Source organism: Hyperoodon ampullatus (genome assembly GCF_949752795.1).
Source record: "Hyperoodon ampullatus genome assembly, chromosome: 4".
NCBI lineage: Eukaryota > Metazoa > Chordata > Mammalia > Artiodactyla > Ziphiidae > Hyperoodon > Hyperoodon ampullatus.
Genome location: NC_136917.1, coordinates 58,902,710 through 58,928,315, shown reverse-complemented (window position 1 = coordinate 58,928,315; position 25,606 = coordinate 58,902,710). Strand labels below are relative to the sequence as shown.

The 25,606-nt window shown below is 42.1% G+C and overlaps 1 protein-coding gene and 1 long non-coding RNA gene across 2 annotated transcripts in view; both read left to right on the top strand.

Annotated features, from left to right (window-relative positions):
- Positions 1–1,114: 1,114 nt before the first annotated feature.
- LOC307052563 lies at positions 1,115–7,354 on the top strand. The gene is made up of 5 exons (XR_013810867.1): positions 1,115–1,166; positions 2,394–2,431; positions 4,279–4,362; positions 5,142–5,222; positions 6,401–7,354. It is a non-coding gene; the product is annotated as an uncharacterized lncRNA (long non-coding RNA).
- Positions 7,355–19,710: 12,356 nt separating this feature from the next.
- The window catches only part of MATR3 (matrin 3), a gene marked incomplete at its 5' end in the record, with an annotated part of 30,311 nt that continues 24,415 nt past the window's right edge, over positions 19,711–25,606 (top strand). Inside the window, one exon of the mRNA XM_079702538.1 lies at positions 19,711–19,758. Coding sequence (XP_079558664.1) covers positions 19,711–19,758 — 48 coding nt within the window. The remainder of the gene's footprint in view (positions 19,759–25,606) is intronic.

Sequence of the window (25,606 nt, the reverse complement as noted above, 5' to 3'; positions counted from 1 at the left end):
AATTCCATCAAAACTGGGGAGGATTTGTGCTTGCCACTTCAGTGGCTCTGTGTCCTTAGGGCCTAAAGTCTTTTCCTGGAATCAATGTAGGACTCTGGGCTTTCTCAGCAGAGGTCTGGAAGTGTGGGGGTGTACAGGAAGCACATTTTTTTGTTGTTGTTATGAAATACCCGAGGAAATAGATAATAAAACATGTTGGCAGATAAGGGCATTGGCTGGCTCCCAGGGGTTCACCTGACGAAGGTGCCAGGTGCAATAGATCAGCAGAGCCAGTAGGATGCTGGAGCTATAGGAACGAAGTGGCTTTAGAATTTTGAGAATTATGGAATGGATTTTGGAATTACTGCTGCTGGGCCTTGCCCTTCTAGTCCTCAGCTTCACCAAATGTTCAGCAGGAGAGAATCATATTGACTCCAGGTAGTGGGGGAAGGTTTAGTGTTCAAAAGAAATGCTGGCAACCTGGTGGGCAAAATATGGCCTCTTTGGCTATTGTGCCACGGTGAAAGGCAAGTCCGGCAGAGAAAGTACTCTTTAGTTGCTGCAGCTCAGCTAAGGATCCCACTGCAGGGCCGCAGGGATGGTCCCGCAGGTTAGGCTGGAGTGACTAGCATAATCTAGCCGAAAACCTCCTGGAGAGATCCCAAAGACCAAGGTGACCTGTGTGGGCAGGCGATCCGTTAGCCGAGTGACAGAACTGCTGAAGAAAGCCAGAAAGAGGATCTGCGTGGGAGGTGGAAAAAGCGTGGGCTGAGCTTGCGGCAACCGAAAGACGCCACACGTGTGAGAGGAACCCGCGGCGCTCGGTGTGGGCAGGCGGGAAGCACCGCCCCGCTAGGACACACCAAGTTTTCTCTTAAGCAGTCCCACACCCAGCGCCCTTTGCATGCGTAAGTCACAAATGGGATGGGTGTCATAATTGTAACGCTTGTTCGGATTCCTACCTTTTCTCTTCTGGGGTCTAGTTCCTGAAAAAGAGAGTATACTCACCTCTGCCACAGCTCTCCCATTTTTCTAACTCTTTCCTGGGCGGGGTTTCTGGGCCCCGCCCGCTGAGGGCCCGCCCAGTAGCCGCCTCGGGGCGGGGCTCCCCTCGGCTCCCGGCTGCCCTTTCCCCTGCGGACTCTACCCGAGCTGCAGTGTCCCCGCCGAGCTCCGGACATGTGCTGGTGAGTAAGGGCAAATAGGGGAGAGAGGCCTTGGAGGTTTACCAGCCAGGGGCGAGAGGCAGTTGTGGGGAGGCTTCTTCCTTGGCACGGGACGAAATTGGGGTTCGTTCCCTCGTGACCCCAGGTTCGGAGGGCATGTTGAAGAGATGCTGGGGGATCGTACCCCCAGAGTCGCCCCCTGTTTCCTACCATCCCTACTGTCTCTGGAGAGTTCCCTAGAGCCGGTCTCTGAGAGTCTCGGTCCCCAGGCACCAGGGCCAGGGACTTGGGAAGGTTTCTGAGGAACACGTGTTCGGGTGGAGCTCGGTCAGACCCTTCAACCCGAGCCCCTGAAAGGGACAGGCTATTTTTGGATTCGTTTTTAGACCTGGACAATAAGCCCCCTCTATTTTCCTTTTCCTCTAAATTGTTTGGAGGCGTTTAGGAGTGAAATTAGAGGATGGCTGGAAAAAAGTATGGTCTTAGATACTCTCACTTTATATATATAAGATAAATTATAAGGGTGAGTGTGTAGGAATGTTTATTAACATTTTGCAAATATTTCGGTTATTGTTTTCAACCAGTAGTTGGGGTCGTTGGCAGGAATGGCAACCTAACTGCCTCCAGTTCCTTTCACACCGATTACTGCATCCAATCATTTTTTAAGATGCTGTTTTATGGTTCTTCAAGAGGTCACATAATTGAGGCCCTTCTCAATCTAGTTTTAACCAGCCTCTCCAATTTTCACTGCCCACTGCTCTCCCAGGATAACTTTCCCTTCTACTCACCAGTATTTATCTCCTTGCCTGGAATGTAGCTCCTGATAACAAGTGTTACTGAGTTATCAGTCTATAGCAGATATTATCCTATGGGCTTAATTTATATTCCATTTAAATCTCCCAACCACCCCGGGTACTATTATCAACACCCCCATTCTACAAATGAGGAGACTGAGGTACAGAGGTTAAGTTACTTGCCCACTGCCACTTGGGTGTTAAGTGACAGAGCCATTAATTTGATACTTGATGAGACCATTAATTTGCTACTGTTGAACTGCTGTGGTATGCAGGTACAAATGACATATGACAATAAAGCTAACCAAGGGAAAGCTATTTGTTTTATTTCCTGCTATTGTTTCTGTGGCTCAGGCCTCACCAAGTTACAGAGTTTTGAGGGTAGGGGTCTTGAACTCCACACAAGTGTTCACTAACTGTTGGCTGACTCTAACCTGGAGTGCTTTGATTGCAGAGGGGCCAGCTGTGGACTTTGGGAAGATGCAGCGCCAGGTGAGTGCAACTCCACTAGCCTACCTTTGGCCCCAGCTGTAGGCAGCTGCCTAGGTTTCCATGTACCTAGGCAAGTGTTACACTGCTGGGAGAACAGCAGCCAATATAGCTGGTTGGCATTCTGGGCCTGGTTCATGCCAACTATGTTGTTAACTATACCAGGATGCCAGCATATTTGCTTTTCCATTAAGGTTAAATCTGCAAGAGCATGCCTTTGCAAGGAGAAACCTAACATGGAGAATGGTTCTGGTCCGACAGGTTTGGCTAGTATGAAGTTCCTTGAATCATGCCTTGGAAACAGAACAAAGGCAATGGAGGGATATATAAGTAGAGAGGAAAAGTTGGGCTTTTATTTTTTGAGTCTACCAAGTGCTCAAAAGGGGCCTTATAGGACTTTCCTGGTGGTCCAGTGGTTAAGACTCCAAGCTTCCACTGCACGGGATAGATCCTTGGTCGGGGAAGTTCCACATGCCCCAAAACAAAACAAGTGTGCGCAGACACACACAAAAGAGGGGGGCCTTATAGAGGGTGGAAGTCAGTGGGATTTTTGCAGATTTCATAGCTCCCACTCCCCCACAGTACAGAGCTAGTCAGGATAAACCCTTTGTAGAAGGATGGCTGTAGTTATCTGTGAGAATGCCATGCCTTACAAGGAAACATAGATGTGAATTTGCTTTAAAATTATGGTGTTTTTTTTTTTTTTTTTTTTTTTTTTTGCTGCACTGCATGGCTTGTGGGATCTTAGTTCCCCAACCAGGGTTCGAACCCAGGCCCTCAGCAGTGAAAGTGCAGAGTCTTAACCACTGGACCGCCAGGGAATTCCCTGGGCATTCTTTAGTTCATTAATAGAATATAAAAATATCAATTCATTGAGGGGGCTCTAGATACTAGGTCTAGCTACAACGATGATAATTTATGCTTTAGGTTGACAGTATATTTTTGTTGATATCTTACTGATTTTCAGGAGTAAGCAGACTTGTCTCTTTGGAGCAGTAGATACTGAGTCCCCTTTGTAGTGATATTGTTTTAGAATGCTAATTTTCTAAAAAAGAGATGCTTCTCAGTTCTAGGCAATCACTTATCACTCAGGGTGATGCTGGAGGTTGTCCAATAGGGCTGACTTAGTTGCTGCTTTCTGTGAAAAGTGATATCTTAGTTCTACAGAAGGAACTGGTGAGGATGTTGGGAGGCAGAGGAGTTATTTATCAAAGCTAGTTTTGTTCTATCAATTGGCTTTGCCTTAAAAGGATTCTTTTAGCTAAATGTTGGGTGCTTTGTGTGAATACCTCAGATGTTCATTGTGAATAGCCTTTAATATGTCGGTTTTTTTTTTTTTTTTAAGATGTTGGGGGTAGGAGTTTCTTAATTAATTTATTTATTTTTGCCGTGTTGCGTCTTCGTTTCTGTGCGAGGGCTTTCTCTAGTTGTGGCAAGTGGGGGCCGCTCTTCATCGCGGTGCGCGGGCCTCTCACTATCGCGGCCTCTCTTTTTGCGGAACAGAGGCTCCAGACGCGCAGGCTCAGTAGTTGTGGCTCACGGGCCTAGTTGCTCCGCGGCATGTGGGCTCCTCCCGGACCAGGGCTCGAACCCGTGTCCCCTTCATTAGCAGGCAGATTCTCAACCACTGCGCCACCAGGGAAGCCCTATCAGTTGTTAATACAAGTGATATCTAGAGGTCTTTAGTAGTAACAGGCAAGAAAAAAGGTAAGTAATGGGAAATAAAATAATTGCTGAGGATATAAAAATTATGGTAAATCATAAACGACAAACAGCATTTTGTTTCTGTCTCTACAGAAAAGCAGCCTTAGGAGCTAGGATGTTGAACACTGAAATCTTTTTCTTTTTAGGATGACTTGAAAGTAGGGCATCCTTGGCCCTCCTGAAGAGAGAAAATTAGTGGCAGATGGACAGTCTGTGTATGGAGTTATCAGGTAAATGTCCTTATTCATTCCAACATTGACTATGTGCCAGGCCTGTTTGTTAGATGGAGCCCATCAGGAAACAATTGGGAGGCAGAATCAACTGTATGTGCCCCTAACAAATCCTATTCAGGGAAAGGCTGAGTAGGATTTTGGTGATTATGGTCTGAAGGCATGTGGGATCTTTGAGATTATCTGTGTCATTCCATCTGAGGAAACTGTGGGGCGATTGTAAATTCCGTGAGGGAAAGGTTAGTGTATCTTACCTTGTTCACAGCTAGATCCCAAGCACAGTGCCCAGCACATGGCAAGAACTTGCTCAGTGTTGGATAAAATGACTGAAGCCATGGGAAAGGGTTTCCTGTTCCCAATTTTTTAAAGGATTTGACAGCACGGTCTGCAATCAGTGCTCCTAGGCCTCTGTTTTGCAGTCCGTGTTCAATTCATGGGGATACCTATATCCATGTCTTCTACCTGGGGTACTTGGGTATCTGAAACAAATAAGAAAACTGTTTCAGGAATCATCCAGCAATTGTCAGCTGTCCAGGCTAGTGTGATGCCTCGGATGGTGTTACACTGTTGGAAGAGCAAATGCTGCCTTTATCGAGGTCTGGCTGTAGTACTGTTTTGGCGCTGTGGCTGAGTACCTTTGGGCAACGTTTTGCACCTCTGAGAGTGGAGTAACTCCTCCTGTGGAGTTGGTCCTAGTCTGGGTGCAAACAGTTTTTTTCTGTTAGAAAAGGACCCTGCCTTAAGGATAGCCTGTCATTCCTTTCCTCTTTGAAACCTAGATGCCTTTACCTGAGTGAGAAACCTTCCTCCACTGGGACCTCAGATGTCTGACAGCCCTTCATGACACCAAGATAAGTAATGTATGCAGTGCTTTTGTCATGTAGTTTCTAGTTAACTCACTTCAGCTCAGATGGGTGGTGTGAAATAATAGAAAAAATATATGTACATACATTTTTTTTATGCACACACACACACACACACACACACACACTTGATATATATATATCTGCCCCTGGTTTTTGGTACAGCTCCTAAAACCCTTCTGATTTCCTAAGTGATCAGAGCACTAGGAGCATCTTTTGTTCTAATATTTGGTCTTTGAATGTGGCTCCTGACAATGAGCTCCTAAATCCCTTGGAACTTCCTGGGTGATGTATGTCTTTTGTTCTGGTGGGGCTGGTCACCAGAAAGACCAGGCAATGATTAGAGCTTAGAATTGTCACACACACACACACACACACACACACTCTCTCTCTCTCAGACACACACTCATTCTCCAGAATGGGGAGAGGGCTTGGAGATGGAGTTAATGATCATGATGAAGCCTCCATAAAACTTCCAACAGTATGGGGTTCAGAGAACTTAACAGGTTGGTAAACAACATGTTGAGCTGCTGGGAGAGTAGCATCCCTTCCCACATACCTTGTCCTGCGCATCTCTTCCATCTGGATGTTCGTTTGTATCCTTTATCGTATCCTTTTATAATAAACAGGTAAACAGTAAGCTGTTTTCCTGAGCTCTTTGAGCCACTCTAGCAAAAATTAGTCAAACCCAAGGAGAAGGCTGTGGCAATCTCTGACTTACAGCCTTTCTGTCAGAAGTACAGGTTAACAACCTGGACTTGTGTCTGGCATCTGAAGTGGAGAAGGAGCAGTCTTGTGGGACTGTGCCTTTGGCCTCTGGGATCTGAAGTTATCTCTAGGTGTAGATATTGTCAGAATTGAGTTAAATTGCAGGGCACCCAGCTGGTGACAAGATTTGCTTGGTGTGGGAAAAACACCCACACATCTGGTGTCAGAAGTACTGAGAGTGTGATCAGAGTGTGAGACTAAAGGAAAAACAGGAGTGAGGTTTTCTTCATAGGTGGGAATACTTAAAATTCTAAAAAAAATTGTGGCAGGACTTCCCTAGTGTCGCAGTGGATAAGAATCCGCCTGTCAATGCAGGGACACGGGTTTGAGCCCTGGTCTGGGAAGATCCCACATGCTGCGGAGCAACTAAGCTCCTGTGCCACAACTAATGAGCCTGCGCTTTACAGCCCGCGAGCCACAACTGTTGAGCCCACGTGCCACAACTACTGAAGCCCTCACGCCTAGAGCCCATGCTCCGCAACAAGAAAAGCCACCACGATGAGAAGCCTGTGCCCCGCAACGAAAAGTAGCCCCTGCTCACCGCAACTAGAGAAAGCCCACACGCAGCAATGAAGACCCAACACGGCCAAAAAAAATAAATTTATTTAAAAGAAAATTATGGCGAGAACTAGAATTTTAGAGAAGAATGATTACTCTAAAGTCCAAGGCTTGGGACTTCCCTGGCGGTCCAGTGGTTAAGACTTCGGGCTTCCACTGCAATGGGCCTGGGTTCAATCCCTGGTCGGGGAACTAAGATCTTACAAGGCATGCAGTGCGGCCAAAAAAAAAAAAGTCCAAGACTTAAACTAAGCCCTCATATTCTAGAGCTCTGCTGTACACTACATGTGGATTTAAATTGACGAATAAAATCCATTTCTCCATATCAGTATCTAGTGACTACCTACTGGCCAGCTTTAGAAGACATTTCCACCAATGCAGGAAGTTTGCACTTGTGTTCTAGAGGAGGAGTTGGCAAACTTGCTGTAAAGGGCCCGATAATATTTTAGGTTTGTGCACCATATAGTATCTGTTGCAACTACTCAACTCTGTAATTGCAGTGTGCAAGCAGCCATAGATAATATGTTAACAAATGAGCATTACTGTGTTTCAATAAAACTTTATTTAGGGGGCTTCCCTTGTGGCACAGTGGTTAAGAATCCGCCTGCCAATGCAGGAGAAACAGGTTCGAGCCCTGGTCCGCGAAGATCCCACATACCGTGGAGCAACTAAGCCCGCGCACCTAGAGCCCGTGCTCTGCAACAAGAGAAGCCACTGCAGTGAGAAGCCCGCGCACCACAATGAAGAGTAGCCCTGGCTTGCTGCAACTAGAGAAAGCCCACGTGGAGCAACGAAGACCCAACACAGCCAAAAATAATAAATAAATAAAATAAATAAATTTATTTTAAATAAAACTTTATTTAGGGACATTGAAAGTGAAATTTTCAGTGTTGAAAGAAAAAATTCCCCTCAACCATGCTAAGCTTGAGAGCCTTTCAAAAACAGATGGCAGGCCAGAATTACCAAACTCTGTTTTAGGGAATGAAATTCAGGCCTTGGGAGTTTACAGCTCATTTGTGACAGATTTAGGGCCAGTACCAACATGTGTCCCTAAAAAATTATGTTATCAATACCTTTGCCTTAGAGCAAGCTTTTACCATATGGTATTAAACTCCTTTTAGAGGATTGAGGTGACTTAAGTAAATTATCCAGTAGTAGGATAGTCCTTATTTCTTGTGTTTAGTGTTTGTTATATATACTTTTTAAATGGGTTACTTATAATTGTTTTCTCTTTTAATGTACACCTAAAGAAGAGGCCCTAAGAAAGAATAGCAATCTGGTTTCCAGCAGAAGCTGATCACAAACTCAACCCTAGGTAGTGAAGTAGAAATGGTCCCAAAGGAAAGAGGAAAATTTTATATATCATGAATAGCCAAGGTTTAAAATCTGGGATCTCAAGTTCCTCTGAGCATACAGATTGCTTTCCTGAGCATGGTAAAGCTACCCACGTGCAGGGAGGGGCCCCTATGTTGCTACTTGGAAAGGGAAAATTCATTTGGTGTTTGTACCTGTATTCAATACCCCAGGAGGTTTCAGTGGCTTAATCATGCACATTAAAATAATTTAATGGGATTTCCTACTTGATAAGTGAAGTTAATTGGTCACTTACTACTCCCTGTCGGCTTGATTTCTTTTTAAGATTTCCTATTGAGTCTAAGATGAAGTTACACATTTCAGAGTAGCTTTTTATCCATTCCTTCTCTTTCACCATCACCCTTTTCCCATGCTGCAAGAAAAACTGAAATTGGACTGGCAGATATTGGTCTGTAAATATCCAAGCTGCCACCTCCTGCCATAGATAGCAGTTAGTGAACACGAGTGCCCCTTTTCATTGCTCTGCTCAAGTTTCAGGTCCTGTACTATATTAAGAGGGAAAATTAAAGCAGGATGAGTAGGGGGCCCCAAGTATTGAGTGCTGTCCCTGGCGCCTGTCAATTTATTTTCCTTCCTTCAGGGTTGAAAGAAACTTGTCAATGAACATTTACATTGAAATTTTGGATTATATCAAATTTTAATCAGGAAAACAAAAACCCCAGAGGAATAAATTCTGCAGGCCCCAAAGGGACATAAAAAAGTGGCTCAGTCCCTAGGAATTCACACAAAGGAAAACAACCTGGTAAGAGCAACTAATTAAGAACCTAAAACAGTGACAGTGGCTCTTGTGAGTCGTGTTGCTTAATTAGGGTTTTATGAACAGATCCAGTTAATGGACCTGTCAATATTCTCTTGGAAAACAATTTCACTGAATTAGCAAATCAACTGTAATACTTAGAATGTCTGCTTAGCAACACCTTTCTCTTTACTGTTATTTAGGAACGCTTTTAATGACCCAACATGCTAGGTCATATATTTGTCAATTTAGGATCCTAAAGCCTGGTTCAAAGGAGCCCCTGTTACTTTAGCTCTCCCTAATCTCCATTATAAGCCCTTTGGGGTGTGAGAACATTTTATACTGCTTTTTGAGGGTGACTTAACTGTTACCTGGGAAAGGCGTGATAAAATGGACCTTGAAATTTATTTCATTTTAGAATAGTTGTAGATTTACAGAAAAGTTGTGAAGATGGTACAAAGAATTCACATGTAGCCTGCACCCAGTTTCTCCTAATGTTAACATCTTATATTAGTATAGTACATTTGTCACAATTCATAGGCTAATATTGGTACATTATTATTGACTAAAGTTCATGCTTTATTCACATTTCCTTAGTTTTTACCTAATGTCCTTTGTCTGTTCCAGGATCCCACTGAAGATATTACATTTAGTCATCATGTCTCCTTAGGCTTCTCTTGGCTGTGACAGCTTCTTAGACTTTCCTTGTTTTTGATGACCTCAGGTTTTGAGTAAGGAAGGCATTTTGTAGAGTTTCTCAATTAGTTTGAGTTTTTCTCATAATTAGTATTTTCTCATAATTAGGATTTCAAAATCTTAAATGATTTTGAAAGGAAGACCACAATACCATTCTCCTCCCATATCAAGGGTACATACTATCAACATAACTTATTACTATTGATGTTAACCTTGATCATGTGGCTGAGGTCATATTTTCAGGTATTTCCACTGTAAAGTTACCCCCTCTCCCCAGTGCTGTACTCCTTGGAATGAAGTCACTGTGTGCAGCCCACACTTAAGAAGAGTGGAGTTGTGGTATTCCTTCTTTATAAATATATATATATTTATTGGAGTATAGTTGAGTTACAATGTTGTGTTTCTGCTGTACAGCAAAGTGAATCAGTTATACATATACATATGTCCACTCTTTTAGATTCTATTCCTGTATAGGTCACTACAGAGTATTAAGTAGAGTTCCTTGTGCTATACAGTAGGTTCTTAGTTATCTATTTTCTATATAGTATGGAGTTGTGGTATTCTTAAGAGTGAAATGTTTACATCAGTTTATTGAAATTCTATAGAAAGTAATTGGTCTCTTCCCTCATTTATTAAATTTATTTCTATGACTATGGACTCATGGATATTCATTTTATGCTTTGGGAAATAATCCAGTAATAAACTTAATTTTGTTCAAAGTATTGGCATCTTTGGCCGCTGGGAGCTCTTAACAGTTGACTCCTGTGTCCCTTTGATATGCCCCCATCATTGTGCTGTTGTTTTTAAACACTTCTCACTTTATGGCATCATAAGATGCTCCAGGTTCATCTTATATCTTTCCTGTCCCAGAGTTAGCCATTTATCTAAGGAGTCATGGTTCCTTTATTGGAGAATGGTATTAAGGAACCAAGACCTGGGTGCTAAATGTGCTCTAGATACTGAGGTGTTATTGCTTCTAGGTCCTGTCAGCTACATGGTGCTTCTATGAACATTGGGGTTCTTGTATCTTTTCATTTTATTTATTTATTGGCTGCGTTGGGTCTTTGTTGCTGCACACAGGCTTTCTCTAGTTGCTGCGAGCGGGGGCTACTCTTCCGTTGCAGTGTGCGGGCTTCTCATTGCAGTGTCTTCTCATTGCGGAGCACGGGCTCTAGGTACGCGGGCTTCAGTAGCTGTGGTGCGCAGGCTCAGTAGTGTGGCACATGGGCTCTAGAGCACAGGCTCAGTAGTTGTGCACGGGCTTAGTTGCTCTGCGGCATGTGGGATCTTCCCAGACCAGGGATCGAACCCATGTCCCCTGCATTGACAGGTGGACTCTTAACCACTGTGCCACCAGGGAAGTCCCGCTTGTATCTTTTCAAATTAGAGTTTTCTCCAGATATATCCCCAGGATTCCTGGATCATATGGCAACTCTAGTTTTTTAAGGAACCTCCATACTGTTTTCCATAGTGGCTGCTTTACATTCCCACCAACAGTGTAGGAGGGTTCCCTTTTCTCCACACACTCTCCAGCATTTGTTATTTGTAGACTTTTTAATGATGGCCATTCTGACTGGTGGGAAGTGCATTTCTCTGATAATTAGTGATGTCAAGCATCTTCATGTGCTTATTGGTCATCTGTATGTCTTCTTTAGAGAAATGTCTTATCTAGGTCTTCTACCCAGTTTTTGATTGGGTTGTTTGTTTTTTTGATACTGAGTTGTACAAGCTCTTTGTATATTAGAAATAAAGCCCTTGTCTGTAGCATCATTTGCAAATATTTTTTCCTATTCTATAGGTTGCCTTTTCATTTTGTTTATGGTTTCCTTTGTTGTGCAAAAGCTTAAAAGTTTGATTAGGTCCCATTTTTAAATTTTTGCTTTTATTTCGGTTGCCTTGGGAGACTGACCTAAGAAAACACTGCTATGATTTATGAACATTCCATTTTTAGTACTCAACATGTCTTAGTCTATGGTCTTCGTTTATTCTCTTTCATTTAGAATACTGGTTGAGGCTGTTGTCTTTTATAGTAGATGCTGTATTCCCCAAATGACGGATTTTTTTTACCCTATGAGCTCACAGAAGAGGATGGGAATTTTGTATCAGCTGGTGGTAGAAGGGAGGAGCCAAGCCCAGGCCCTAGTGTACTAATGAATTGAAGGAAAGTAGAGATGTCCTCAAGGCACAGAGCCTGTGAGTTAGAATCTGGGACTTCACCAGGATGGCAGATGGTAGAACTTCCTCTTCTTCCCCTCAGTTGTAATTCTCTAGAGGAGAACTCCAGGAGCTAATGGTTACAGTATGTTGGCCACCCCAGGAGAGTTCTTTGCCAGCCTACGGCACAACCCCTACTCCCATGGCACTCTACCCTTTTCTACACTGGGCTTCCATTTCTTGCCCCTGTATAGTAGGGCCCAATCATGATCTGTTCATCCAGGGGACTCTTCATATTTAGTTTCTCACATCCCTAACCTCCCTCTTATTTGTGTGTATAATATCTCCCGGGCTAAGTTAGAGGAAGATGAGTAAATAACCTATGCTATTTACTCATCTTGTCAGAAGACTAGTCATTTAACTCATACCCTTTTTATGGCTTTACAGCTTTTATGAACTGAACTCTGCTAGACATTGGGGATACGTGATGAACAAGACACAGTCTAGCCCTCTCTTGTTTACCACCCTCAGATTTCATTCCGGACACGCTGGTTTCTTTCAGTCCTTTTGCATCTAGGTCTCTGCACATGCTGTTTCCCTTTCCCATTCCATCTTCCTTTTCCACTTTTTCTACTTTGAGATCTCAGCCCAGGCAGCACTTCAGCAGAGAAGCCACCCTCCCTGACTGAGCACGCATTTTATGTGTCATTGTACCATGTTTTACCACAGAGCTAGATATCCCCATGCCATGTAACAGTCCTTTGAAAGATATTATTCACCAGTTTTTACAGGTTTACCTCACTCCCATATAGCCAAGCAGCCTCAATTCTACTGACAGCTGACTAAAGAGCCTCAACTGGTAAATATTAGTATCAGTGTGTCATAAGGTACCCAATATAGAGTAAGACCATAGGTATATCCTACTTTTTAACAATACCCCAGTGGGTAAGGATAATAACAGTGCTGGTTTGGTTTTGTTTAATTTTGAAAAGAAAAATCATGGTAACAAAGATGTTGGGTTTCCAAATCATTTGCTGGTGGACTCTAAAGATATAACAGTGGCTAACTATTTGAAACTAAATTTAGCTTCAAAGTGTTATATGAAAATAATGGAATTGCGAGGATTTGTTGTTCAAATTTGAGACATCTTTTAACTAAAATGTGTGTGGCCTTTTAAACTTTTTGATAATCTGTAAGTGTCTTTATGTTGAAGAAAATTTTTGAAACATCTTTCTAAATTATAACTTGTAGAACCTCTCTTACTAGCAGTCATTGCACTGACAAGTAGGTGCCAGGATAAAACTTATAACCAGATTTAAATGGATAATTTTAACATGTTTACTCTGGAGCTCTATAAAAGTGAATAATCTTTGATTCTATGGTTTTGTCATTTTAGAATATTTATGTAAATACACTTCAGGACATAGAATATGGAGAATATTTACTGCATGTTGACCGTGGGCCAAAACTGCTAAATTCATTCTATACATCTCTTAATCCTCTCAACAGCCCTACAAGGTGCATGCTGTTATTTGCCCAAGGTCACACAGCTGGTCCAGGAAGTATGGTGGTGGTCACTGAATCTGACTTCAAAGCTAGTGATTGGTTTGGGGGTTTCATGTATAGTTCCCTTCCAACTAATTCTCATATATAGCTTCAATCATCAACCTCATTCAGCCTAACAGAGACTCCTGGGTGCTATGAGAGGAAGTATGAAGTACACGGAGACTCCTTTTATTTATTTATTTATCTATCTATCTATCTATCTATCTTTCGCACTGCGTGGCATGTGGGATCTTAGTTCCCTGACCAGGGATCAAACCTGTGCCCCCTGCATTAGAAGCTCAGAGTCTTAACCACTGGACTGCCAGGGAAGTCCCTAACGGAGACTCCTTTTAAAAGCAAGGGTAAAGACTATATCTGTATATGTTCTATGTATGTTAACAGCAAAAGGAAGCTTCCTCAAGCTACAGCAGTAGTGGCCAAGATGCCGATGGCCTGAAACAAGGTATGTGGCATTTGTTATGTGTAAGAGACTAGAAGCAAGAAGAGAAGCATTTCAGTAGTCCCTGAAAGATGTCACACATCCCCACTCCTAGCTTTGCTCTTTGGTAGGGTTTATCATATTTTATTAAAATTCTCCAGTGCCTGTGCTACTAAACTATGGGCTCAATGAGAGGGTCAGAATAAGAATTTCAAGACATTTAAAAATTCCTCAAGAATTTATGTTTTTAGAAGATGGGAGTTGGATTCTCTTTTCTGTTTCACATATATAGTGGAATATACCTGCTAAATTAGGGACATAAAGACCTTGATAGATAAACCATTATATAAAAATATAACATTATTCCTAGATTATTTTAAGAATACATCAAAAATATTTGCAATTAATTGATCTCAATAAAAGTTACATATTATCCCAACATGCTAAAATGGCATTTACTAAAATTGCTGAGAGTCAGGTTTCCAAGCCTGGTAAAATGTATCTTATTCTGAAAGCCTGTGTGATGCTTAATAGGGGAACCCTAGAACTGTTCCGATTAAAACAGAAAGCTTTTTGTTCAACGGTACTATCAAAGGCAAAGAGGTATGAGAAGAAAATGTATAAATGGGGGAAAAGGTAAAAATCAGTTGTAGATAATAAGTTTTCTTAAATGCTGTGTCAACTGAAAATAGTCCATTGAAGTAGCAAGTAATCAGTTTGAAGATAAACTGGAAGGAAGACAAAGATAGGAATCATTAAAAAGACATGTATAAGTTATATATGAAGAAAATATTAAAATGACAAAAATGAGACCTTAAATGGAAGTCATACCATGTCCAATAAATCTCAACATAATTCTAAAGAAAAGTATAAGTTTATTAAAATCTCATTAAAAATAACAGGATAATTTTTGGAAGTAGACAAGTTGATTCTAACATTCATATGGGAAAACCATAATATTAAGAATTATTATGAATAATATAATATTAGAACTAGAGTCATAAAGGAAAACTAGCTCTACCAGATGTTAAAATAATAAGACAGGGTGGGAACTTCCTTGGCAGTCCAAGGGTTTGATCCCTGCTCGGGGAACTGAGATCCTGCATGCTGCATGGTGCAGCCAAAAAAAAAAAAGGGTGGTACTGGCACCTGAGTAGACTACTCTATGAATGGAACAATTAAGGGAATACAAAAATAGATCCTGAAACAAAAAGTTCAAGAACAAAACAAAGTATAATTGTGTAGTAGCTTTGCCTTCTAAGTGAAAAAAACAAAATGAATACTTAAAAAGACTGGATGATGTCTAGATTTTTAAAATTTTGTATGGAAAAACAAACAACCAATAAAATGTTTGCCAAGAGTTAATTTTTCTTTAATACAGTCCCTATAAATTAAGAGGTAAAAGCTCAACAACCCGATAAGTAATGGCAAAAGATATAAACAGTTAAGTGATCCTTAACCCTAGTTAATGCAAGTAAAACTCATAGCTTAAACTTCATTTTCCAGCAATCAGATTTACAAATAGAATTTGATAGGTTATCAAAGGAATAATTAGTTCCAATTAAAATTCCAATATTTATGTTTATTAGAACATAGTTAATGCTCGTTTATTGACCAATCGTGGCTGCTTTTGCACAAGTGCAGAGTACTTCTGACAGACTATGGGCCTTGAAGCCTAAGATGCCATTTGACACTACAGAAATTTTGCCTGACCACTGCTCTAGAACAGCACTATATAATTAAAAGTTCTGCAATGACAGAAGTTTTCTCCAAGCTGTCCACTAGTTAACTATAGATAGTAAGATTGAGAAAGTGAGTGTAGATTATGGCTGTTGTACAGCAACAGCATAGGTTTAGAAAATGAGGGGTTTATTTTAAACTGCACATAGACTTTGACATGTATAGGGTAATATGTACATAAACTTTTGATTTTTGGCCACATCATGTGATGGGCAGGATCTTAGTTCCCCCACCAGGGATCGAACCCATGCTCACTGCAGTGGAAGTGCAGCATCCTAACCACTGGGCCGCCAGGGAGTTCCTGTACCCAAACTTTTTAATACTAATGCTTTGAATAGCAAAAAATAGGAAAATAAGAACAGGGAAAATAAGACTTTGGTGTGTCACCACATTATAAACCACCTTAAAACTTAGTAGTTCAGGGGCTTCCCTGGTGGTGCAGTGGTTCAGAATCCACCTGCCTATGCAGGGAACATGGGTTCAATCCCTGGTCTGGGAAGATAGATCACACCACAACTAGGGTTGTTGTTGTTGTGGGAAAGCCTGCCCACAGCAGCGAAGACCGAACGCAGCCAAAAATTTTTTTGAAAAAAAAAATTACTAAAAAAAAAAAGTTAGTAGTTCAAACAAGTTTTTTTTTTTTTTTTTTTTTTTTTTTTTTTTTTTGTGGTACGAGGGCCTCTCACTGTTGTGGCCTCTCCCGTTGCGGAGCACAGGCTCCGGACGCGCAGGCTCAGCGGCCATGGCTCACGGGCCCAGACGCTCCGCGGCATGTGGGATCTTCCCAGACCGGGGCACGAACCCATGTCCCCTGCATCAGCAGGTGGACTCTCAACCACTGCGCCACCAGGGAAGCCCCAAACAAGTCTTAAAATTCTGTGGGTTAATTGGGCTCTGCTGGGTGGTTGTGTTGTTACACATGGATTTGGCTGGGGCTACTGCCATCTGGAGGCTTCACTTCGGCTGGCAGATGCTGCTGGCTGTCACCTGGGAGCTCAGCTGGGGCTGTTGACTGAAGCACCTTGATTCTTTTGATGTGGTCTCACAGCATGGCACTTGACTTCCAAGTGGATGAAAGTAGATCTTAAAATCACTTCTGTGTTCTGTTGTTAAAAGCCAATTACAGGGCCCTTACAGAGGGCAGGTAAGGGGGAAATTGATGCTACTGTTTCATAAGTATGGAAAAGGATTATTTGTGGCAATCTTTAATTCACCACAAGCATGTGTGTGTGTGTGTGTGTGTGTGTGTGTGTATAAATGTTTATGTTTATAGGAAATCCTTAAAATATACAAATGGTTGATAGTGGTTGCCTTTATGTAAGGGAGTAGTGGTTGGGGAAAACTCTTTGTTGTGTGCTTTGAATTTTATATGTATTCTTTATTCAAAAACTTTTTTTAATTAATTAATTTATTTTTGCCCTCACCGCTACATGGCTTGTGGGATTTCCCTGACCAGGGATCGAACCCAGGACCCCTGCAGTGGAAGTGTGGAGTCCTAACCACTGGACCACCAGGGAATTCCCCCAAAACCCTTTTTTAGGCCCACTTCCCTTCCTTTGCCACTGCTAAAAAAGAGCCACTGGTTAACTGTTTTCTGTTTTTAAATAGCCTAAAGTATTGAAATGGCCTGGTTCCAGGGCATTAAATCTATTTAAAAAGTAGAGGGTGGACTGCCAGGAGATTCTGAGACCACAGCTTTGCTGAAGGCAATCCGATATAATGCTTTAAAGCTCTGGGTTTGGATTTATTTAGAGCGGAGTTCAAATCCTGGCTTTGTCACTCTTTAGCTACATGACCTTAGGCAAGCTTTCTTAATCTCTTATGTAAAACAAGAGTAATGGTACTTTACTCTCAGAATTATAATGCATTATGAGCTACTTAGTGGTGTCAAAATACATGTCCTCAATCAATATGACTCTTCTGCTCAAAACTTCTAAAGGTATTCATTATTAGCTCAAATGTAGACTGTATCCTGGTGTTTAAAGCCTTATTCCAAACTTGTCACTTAGACCTTCCAAAGTCTCAGCAGAAATACTTGCTCCGTACCCTCTTTATCATCCCTGGTGTACCACACCCATTGCCAAGAAACCCAAATGTGAATAGAGCTCTTGATCCATCTCTTCTCATAGCCAGGCCCACCTTGAGGCCAGACTCCTTGTCCAATCTTCATCTGACTGGGATCCTCGAGAGCTGGTAATTTGTCTTATCCATCATTATATACCCACCCTTGTACACTGTCTTTCATGAAATTGGCATTTGATGACTGAAATCTTGTATCAGTTTGGTTTCCAATGTGTCTTTTTGCTGTTGACCCACTAAGCAGATCCTCAATAAATAATTACTCAATTGAAAAAGTCTGCCTTTCCTTCTTTGTACGACCACCAGATTGCATTAACAGCCTGTACAAAAGCATGGTTAAGTGCATATCTGAACTAAGCATGCATTCAAGTTTCTGTCTCCAGAGAAGCAGAGCCTCTTTTTTTCATCTAAGATCTGGGGAGAACATAAAGTGAAGTCTTATCCAAAGTCAGTTGGAATCAAAGACTCACAGAGTAGAAAGCAGATCTGGTTTCAAGTGAAGGAGGACCCAGGATTCACTGAACATTTAGGATACTCCCAAATTTCATTCCAAAATTAACTATTTAGTGGGCTTACGCCTTACTTATTCAGGGGAACCCCCAGTTCTTGATGTATTCTAACAAATGCCCTGTCAAAGCCTGTAGAAAATCATGCAACACAATGGAGGTGTGGGATTACAGTTTCACTCTTCACCACAGCTATTTAAAAATTTTCCTTCATGCAGCTCTAGCCCTTTCCACAGATGGCTTAGTCACAGAAAATTGAAGTCACCTGACTATAATTCCTAATGAAAACTCCGCACCATCCTTTCCATACCGCCTGTTACAGTAAAGACATGTCTCCTTTCGGATCCCATCCTTTGAGTAGTGTCCAATATGAATTATCCCTTCTCGTCCTGTTTTTTTTTTTTCCAACCAGTCCTTTCCTAAGATAACTCTTCTGCAAACATTTTAATTGTGCCCAAAATTCTCCCATAGTAAAACAAAAATCTTCCCCAACCCTGCTTTCTCCTCTCTTCATAGCCACTTTTTCTGCATTTGGTAGTTTCCCTCTTACAGCTTTCCATACACTCCCGTCTGACTTCCTCTCCCACTTTACTGGAAGTCCACGTTGCTAAATCTTTTGTAGGTGTTTTTAGTCCTAGTCTTGACCTCTTGATAGCATTTGACCCTGTTGATCATTTTGGCCTTTAAGTACTTTGGCTGGGCTGTCAAGGCAGTACAATTTCTCTGCCTCCCCCTTCGCTTTTTTCCCCTACCTCTACTCACTTGGTCTCTCTTGCCATTCAACTCTACCTGATTGTAAGATTTGCTTTTTGTCCCAAACGATCTCTTCAACATTCTACAGGTCTCTGCCCTTCTCCATCTTTTCCCTCTCCACTATCTTCACAGTGGACCCAGAATGACGTTTCAAAGACGTGAATCTGAGTTAGCATACTCTAGATTTTAAATTTTTCAGGGCTATTAATCTGACTTGTATTCACTAATTTACCTCAGGTGTCAGTTGATTCCCTGTCCCTCTGCGTTTAAACTTGAAACCCCAGGGAAATGGCCCTTTCCTCCGGCCTTATCTATACAATTTCTCAGGATTTCCACACGTGCTATATACTTCTTTGCTCATGGGGTACTTGAGTGTTCTACGTTCAGATTCACCAAATGGCTGCGGCGGTCTTTTCAATAGCTATCTTTCTCCTCAATGACCCTCTGCATGAAATATCTGAAATCAAAAACCACTCAAAATGGTATCTGTCCCCACTTCCCGGCCCTAACTACGACCCCTCAGCAAATTATCAGATAATACCAGAGGATAGAAATTGGGTCTAGGCCAGGGATTCCTGCGACTAGCTTCTAACGCATACTCTTTTTAAGTTTTGCACCAAGCAATATGGAGGGAGTCGAGAAAAGTCCTTTGTGGGGAATGGGACTCGAACTCCTAAGCTACGGCTCTCCATTTCCCGCCATAAGCGGGCTACAAGATTAGAGAACAACGACCGCCGCTGAGAGCGCGAGCGACGTGCGCGCGCTGAGTAGGGGGAGGGGCAGAAAGGGACCGAGGAGGGTGGGGGCGAGCTCTCGCGAGAGTGGGTTTGTTCTTGGGCTGCAACCGCTGCTGCCACCTCTTACAGCGCCGTTGCTGCGGGGGATTGTGGGAGCCTCAGCGTCCCGCTCGCTTCGAGAGAGGTACCTCTCCTCTTCCCTCTCCCTCTCCTTAAGGTAGGCGAGAAGCGGGTAAGAATCGGGGTGGGGTGGCTGGGGGCTCTCTGCGTCCGCCGGGAGGAGGCAGCGACGGCGACAGGGGCCGCGGGGAGCCGGCGGCGCGCCTTTCTTGCTCGCTCCCGCTCGCCCGCTCTGCCTCCCTCCGCGCTGCGTATGTGAGCCGCCTGATCGGCGGCCGCCATGTTAGGAGCGCAGTGGCGGCGCAACCAGCCTTCTCGGGCGGCGGAGGTGAGCGGCCCCGGAGGGAGGCACGCGGCCAGTCAAGGGCCCAGGGTGCGGCGGGAGAGTCGGGGGCGCAGAGGGCAGCCGATCGGCCGAGCTTCCTGCATCTTGGGCTTGATGTGGGCGGGGGCGGGACGACGAGCCCGTTACACGCGGACTGCAGCGCTGAGGGGAAGGGAGGAGCGCTCGAGGCCTGAGGGACCGACTAATCATAGGGGGCCTGCCGTTTGGGGAGGATAGTTAAGATAGGGCCAGCCCCAGATATATTTGCTTTTTTTTCCCTTTTGCGCCTGAAAATGTGCCCCAAAATGGAGGATTTCGTAGACTCTGAAAAGCCTAGCCGTTTGAGCGGCGTTTTTTTCCTGGTGTCGCGGCCTTCGCTCCTTTCCTCGCCCATCGTTTCATAGCGCCCCCTAAGACTCCCCTGTCTCCTGCCCACACACAGGCGCGCGCGATTTTAGCCGGACCTCAGAAACAATTCCCCTCACCCGCCATCGCGTAAAAATGGCCGAAAAATGAAACGTTAACGCTTGTTTATCGTATTGCGTCGTGGATAAAGCCTTCTTCAGTGCGCTGCGAGGCAGGAGATTTGTTGTTTAGAGAGTCACCTCACATTCCTTTCCCTCTTTATTAAAATACTCTCAGTCTAGGGTTCTCTAGAGAGGGTGGCGTGGTGTGGGGACCTTCCGGTTTCCAAACAAAGGGTTTAGAGTACACCCTGGTGTAGTCGCGGCATCGTTGTTCTTTTCGTTGCCGGCGCTGTGCCATGTTCTGTGTTCTACAGGGACTTTTCCCATTTACGGCGGAGCAATATCTCCTAGGTGTTTATCCTGCTCTGTGGCCCCATTCTGTGGCATAGGCTTATTGGATCAGTTACAATTTTCCAGCCAGATATTTCTAGAACAGTTATGGCGATTCCGAAATTCTAGTCTTTCAAGCGCGCTGGAATAGTGTGCGAGTCGTTGATTTCCCAGGTCGTAGTCATGAGATTTTGCATTGATGCTGCGTTCTGCGTGTTGAACAGAGCTTGGTTTAATAATTTTAGATAGTCGACAAAACAGTTTTCTCCCAGGCAAATTTAAACAGCTGTACTCTGCGCGCAAAAAATATATTTTAGGCAATTTTTATACATGCTCAAAATAAAATTTCCTTTTAAAAAGCTAAATGGTTCAGTCACCTACGGAGTGTCTCGACATAATTGTTTCACGTTAGTATTGTTGTGGAAATCAAGAAGGCGGGGAGGACAGATTTTTGTTACAAAAAACGCTGTGTGACTTTTACACTTAACTTAAAATTAAACACGATTGAAGTACTACATGAAGGTTCTTCTGGTTGGTCATGTAAATAAGACTTGGAAAAGAGATCGTTAGCCAGAAGCGTTTGTGTTGAAAGTGCCTTAAATTGGCATTTCTTCCTTTACACGTTATATGTTGATAACGTTAGCGTATGCTTTACCCAGAGAGGAAGTTTTCACATTATCATCTTTACACATCTCCTCAGCTTTGTGTAAGTGAAGTTGCTTTTACGTAGCATTTTGAGCTAATTAATTCAGAAGGATTTAACCACCCTTGACCTTAAAACATTGTGTATGTTAAAGGAGTCTTTAAACCTACTAATTCTACTAATGCTTTTAGGGACGTGTAAACGCCAAGTATTATTACAAGTCAATGATGTTTAAACTTTAACAACTGAAGAATGCAAAGAAAATATCTTACATAATTTAAGAAATAACAGGTAGTTCAAATTCCTCATTTTATAGAAGAGAGAATTAAACCCCAAGGAAGTCGTTGTTATGTAGTTAACCAGTAGCAGTGATGCCAGTGTATTCTAGAACGCTTGCATTTTGATTGGATACTTGATTCAGGCTCTGCATGTTTTAATAAATAGGCTTAAAAATGGAAGAACTATACTTACAGGAAGTTATCCTGTAAATAAGGGAATAATGTGTCAAAGATTGGTGTACATAAATGTTAATGTTGGTTATTAAGCATTAAAAATCCAGAAGATAAAACATTTGGAGATCTTCTAATTGTAGTGTGGCCATCAAGTGGTAATCTATACAGCTATTTAGAAGTGTTTTAAGAGGAGAGTAGTGATGGGAAAATTATAGTGGAATATAGTACTCATTGGGAAGAAAGTGTAATAAAACTCCACCAATACCAAATTTGATTATTTTTTTGTTGTTTCAAGGAACATGTAAATAAGCATAAAAATAGAGATATACCCAAAATTTTGGGTTGGATGTTAGCATCGTAGGTCATTTGTATTTCCTTCTTTTTTTTCTGAAATATCCACAAGACGTTATACTTACTTTTGTAATGAGGAAAAATGAAGCATTTTTTGAAAATGCTAGAACTGCTGAAAAGACCAGAATCTCATGTTTTGTTTTTTTAGGATCTCATGTATTTTTGAGGGGAATTGAGATAGAAATGGGCCAGCTTCTTGAAACCAAGTGCAGAGTGTTCAAAAGTGACAGAAAGAAGCGCTTGTGTAAGATACCCTTGTTATTATGTGTGTACAGAGAAACCTGAAGACATTCTTATGTAAAATTATTATTAGGACTAATAATTAGATTATGATATGAACTGCAGCCATTAGCTGTTTTTAAATGATCAAAACTAGAGAATTGGGTAATGGTCTGTTAGGTGGTGTTCTTAGCAGATCTTCTAATTAAAAGTCTGTGCTTTGTTTTTATGTATCTCTCTTAGTTAGAATCGTATTAAAATTGTACCATACTGTGACAACAGGTTCTAAGTATACTTGACTGACTTAAGGTTTGGGGTGGACAATACTAAATTTATTGTGGGTGAGGTGGAAGGGTTGTAGACAGTGTAGTTTTGCAATTTTTTATATATGTGGTTATTCCAGGGCTAATTAACACTGTCCAGGAAATTGCTTTAATTTAAAATTTCTAGGTATGTAGTGGGTCTTCTCATTGGACCATTAGGATCAAGGGTTGTGACATGCTTGTTAAAAAGTTTATAGGTAGAAAAGCTGTTTAGTGGATAAAGGTAGAGTAGAGAGAAGCCAGTGGATTGAGAGGACTTCGGATACGTACCCTTTAAAGTACGTTAGTTTTTGACTTATCGCAGATGATATTGACTGTAAGCTTAAATATAAACTGTAATACATTAGAAGTTATATGATAAATGCTGTGTTATCTTTCCTCACCTGAATATAATTTATTACTGTGGCAGGTCTGAATAGATGCAATACCTTTGATGTGTTGCAGCCTCCATGTGATTTTCCAGTTGTAGGTCAAGCCCTAATGTCTGTATAAAAAAGGCTCAGGAGTTGCTGAAATTAAAATTTACATGAGGTAGCAATGAAAGCTTACGTACAATTCTTTTTAATTAAATTTTTTTTTTTTTTTTTTTTGCGGTACGTGGGCCTCTCACTGTTGTGGCCTCTCCCGTTGCGGAGCACAGGCTCTGGACGCGCAGGGTCAGCGGCCATGGCTCACGGGCCCAGCCGCTCCGCGGCATGTGGGATCTTCCCGGACCGGGGCGCGAACCTGTGTCCCCTGCATCGGTAGGCGGACTCTCGACCACTGCGCCACCAGGGAAGCCCGATTAAAATTTTTTTTAACTTAAAATCTCTTAACTTAAAATTTTTAATTATTAAAAATTTAATAAGTATTCCAAAGATTAAGGCTCATTGATATAAAATACTTGGTTTTTTTCTGGAAACTTTTTAAAATAGCAAATCTCTGCCTTCCTTTTGTAGAGTACCAATAGCCTGTGGTTGTTGGTACCTGTCAGAACACGTTAGTAGGAAAACAGAGGGTTCCCATGGTGGGGGGTGGGATGATAGGTCTTCCCAGCTCTTGCTGTTGGATATGCTGCTGGATAAGAAGAGCTAAGAGGGGGGAAATGCCTATAGTTGTTGTCACAGTTAGCAGTAAATGCAAATATGGAAAGTAATCTGTTGATACTAGAGTCTCAGTAGAATCTTTGATTTGTAGTATCATAGATTGTTAATAGACAACTTCCTGGTCTTTAAAGGTGATGTGTATGGTGTTTTGTTTTTTTTTTTTTTTTTCTCCTCTGTGGGAATTTCTAGGATATTAAACATCTCCTCCCTCTGGTATAGTCACTGATAGAAGAGCTTATACCATATGTGAAAGTTTAAAGCCAAGTGTTTGAACACCTGAATCACACAGTAGGTGGGAAAGGAACAGTAATAGCCAAGAAATACAAACCTTTGTACTTAAAATATTCTTGGGACTTCCCTGGCGGTCCAGTGGTTAAGACTTCGCCTTCCAATGCAGGGTGTGCGGCTTCAGTCCCTGGTGGGGGAGCTAAGATCCCACGTGCCCCCCCGGGGGCCAAAAAACCAAAACATAAAACAGAAGCAGTATTGTAACAAATTCAATAAAGACTTTAAAAATGGTTCACATCAAAAAGTAAAAAAAAAAAATTTCCAGCTGTGAAAAGATGTGGAACAACAACAATTTTAATGCTTAGCTGTGTTTCCTTGTGGGCTATGATATTCTGGGAAAGCAGAATGGACGAGGAAACTTTACACTTAAGCATCAGGAAACCGAGAAATATTCATAAACAGCGTTCTTGGTAGTGACAGGAAATTGGAAACAGTCTAAAGGTTCATCATCTGCAAAACAGATAAGTGTATGTGCCCTAATGGTATCTATATTGCAGTGAAAATGTAGATGTAATTCATGTGTAAATCAGTTTTAAAAAGTAAGCAATACATACATTTTAAGCCAATTTGTATAAAATTCAGAAATGCAAAATTAACACTGTTTAAAAAGATATATGTCTATTAAGTGGTAAGACTTAAAAACAAGAGACTGCAGAAGGGGAGGAGGAATCACTGGAAATTGGTAGGTAGAAGGTATCTAAGGTTTCATTAACGTTGTTTCTAAACTTTGGTGTTTATATACACAGCTTTGTATAATGTATGATATAAAGGGGGTGGTGCTGGGCCTTAAGAGAATTACTAGTATTAAATGGAGAACGGAGAGACACATTCCAGCTAATAATTGTATTTGAGTGTGGACTTAATGTGGTAAGTAGTAGGGAGGTGTGTGTGTGTGTGTGTGTGTGTGTGTGTATTATTTATTTATTGGCTGCGTTGGGTCTTCGTTGCTGTGTGCGGGCTTTTGGGGGCTACTCTTTGTTGCGGTGCGTGGGCTTCTCTCACCGTGGCTTCTCTTGTTGAGGAGCACGGGCTCTAGGCGCTCAGGCTCAACGGCCATGGCTCACGGGGCCTAGCCGCTCCGCGGCATATGGGGTCTTCCCGGACCGGGGCACGAACCCATGTCCCCTGTATCGGCAGGCGGACTCTCAACCACTGCGCCACCAGGGAAGCCCTAAATCTGGTCTTTTAAAGCAGATTTCTGGTTCAGAAACAGAGTTCAGATTTTAAATCTGACTTTAAATAGAAAGGGATGAGACATGATAGTATAGTTGACATATGAAATAGTGCAGTGAAAGTGAAAGGTGTTTATGTCTCTGGGCCAGTCCTTTTACTTCTAGTTTCTCATTGGTTGTGAGGATCAGATTGCATAAAGTAGATGATCACTGTGGTGCTTACCATGTACCAAGTCTTATGAAATGGGTGTTATTTTTATTCCCATTTTACATACGAGGGAACAAACACAGAGATGTTAAGTAATTTGCCCAAGGTCACACAGCTATTTTGTAGTAGAACTGGGATTCAAATCCAGGCATTTGGGCTCTAAAAATCTCAGCTTATATCAAATCAGAGAGTTGTACAAATGTTTGTGGAAACCAAGAACAGTAAATCATAAAGTTGTGAGTGGAGGGGGAAAATTTTAAGAGTGCAGAATGGTGCCTTGAGAAAAACCACAAATTTTGCTTTTAAGTAGAGA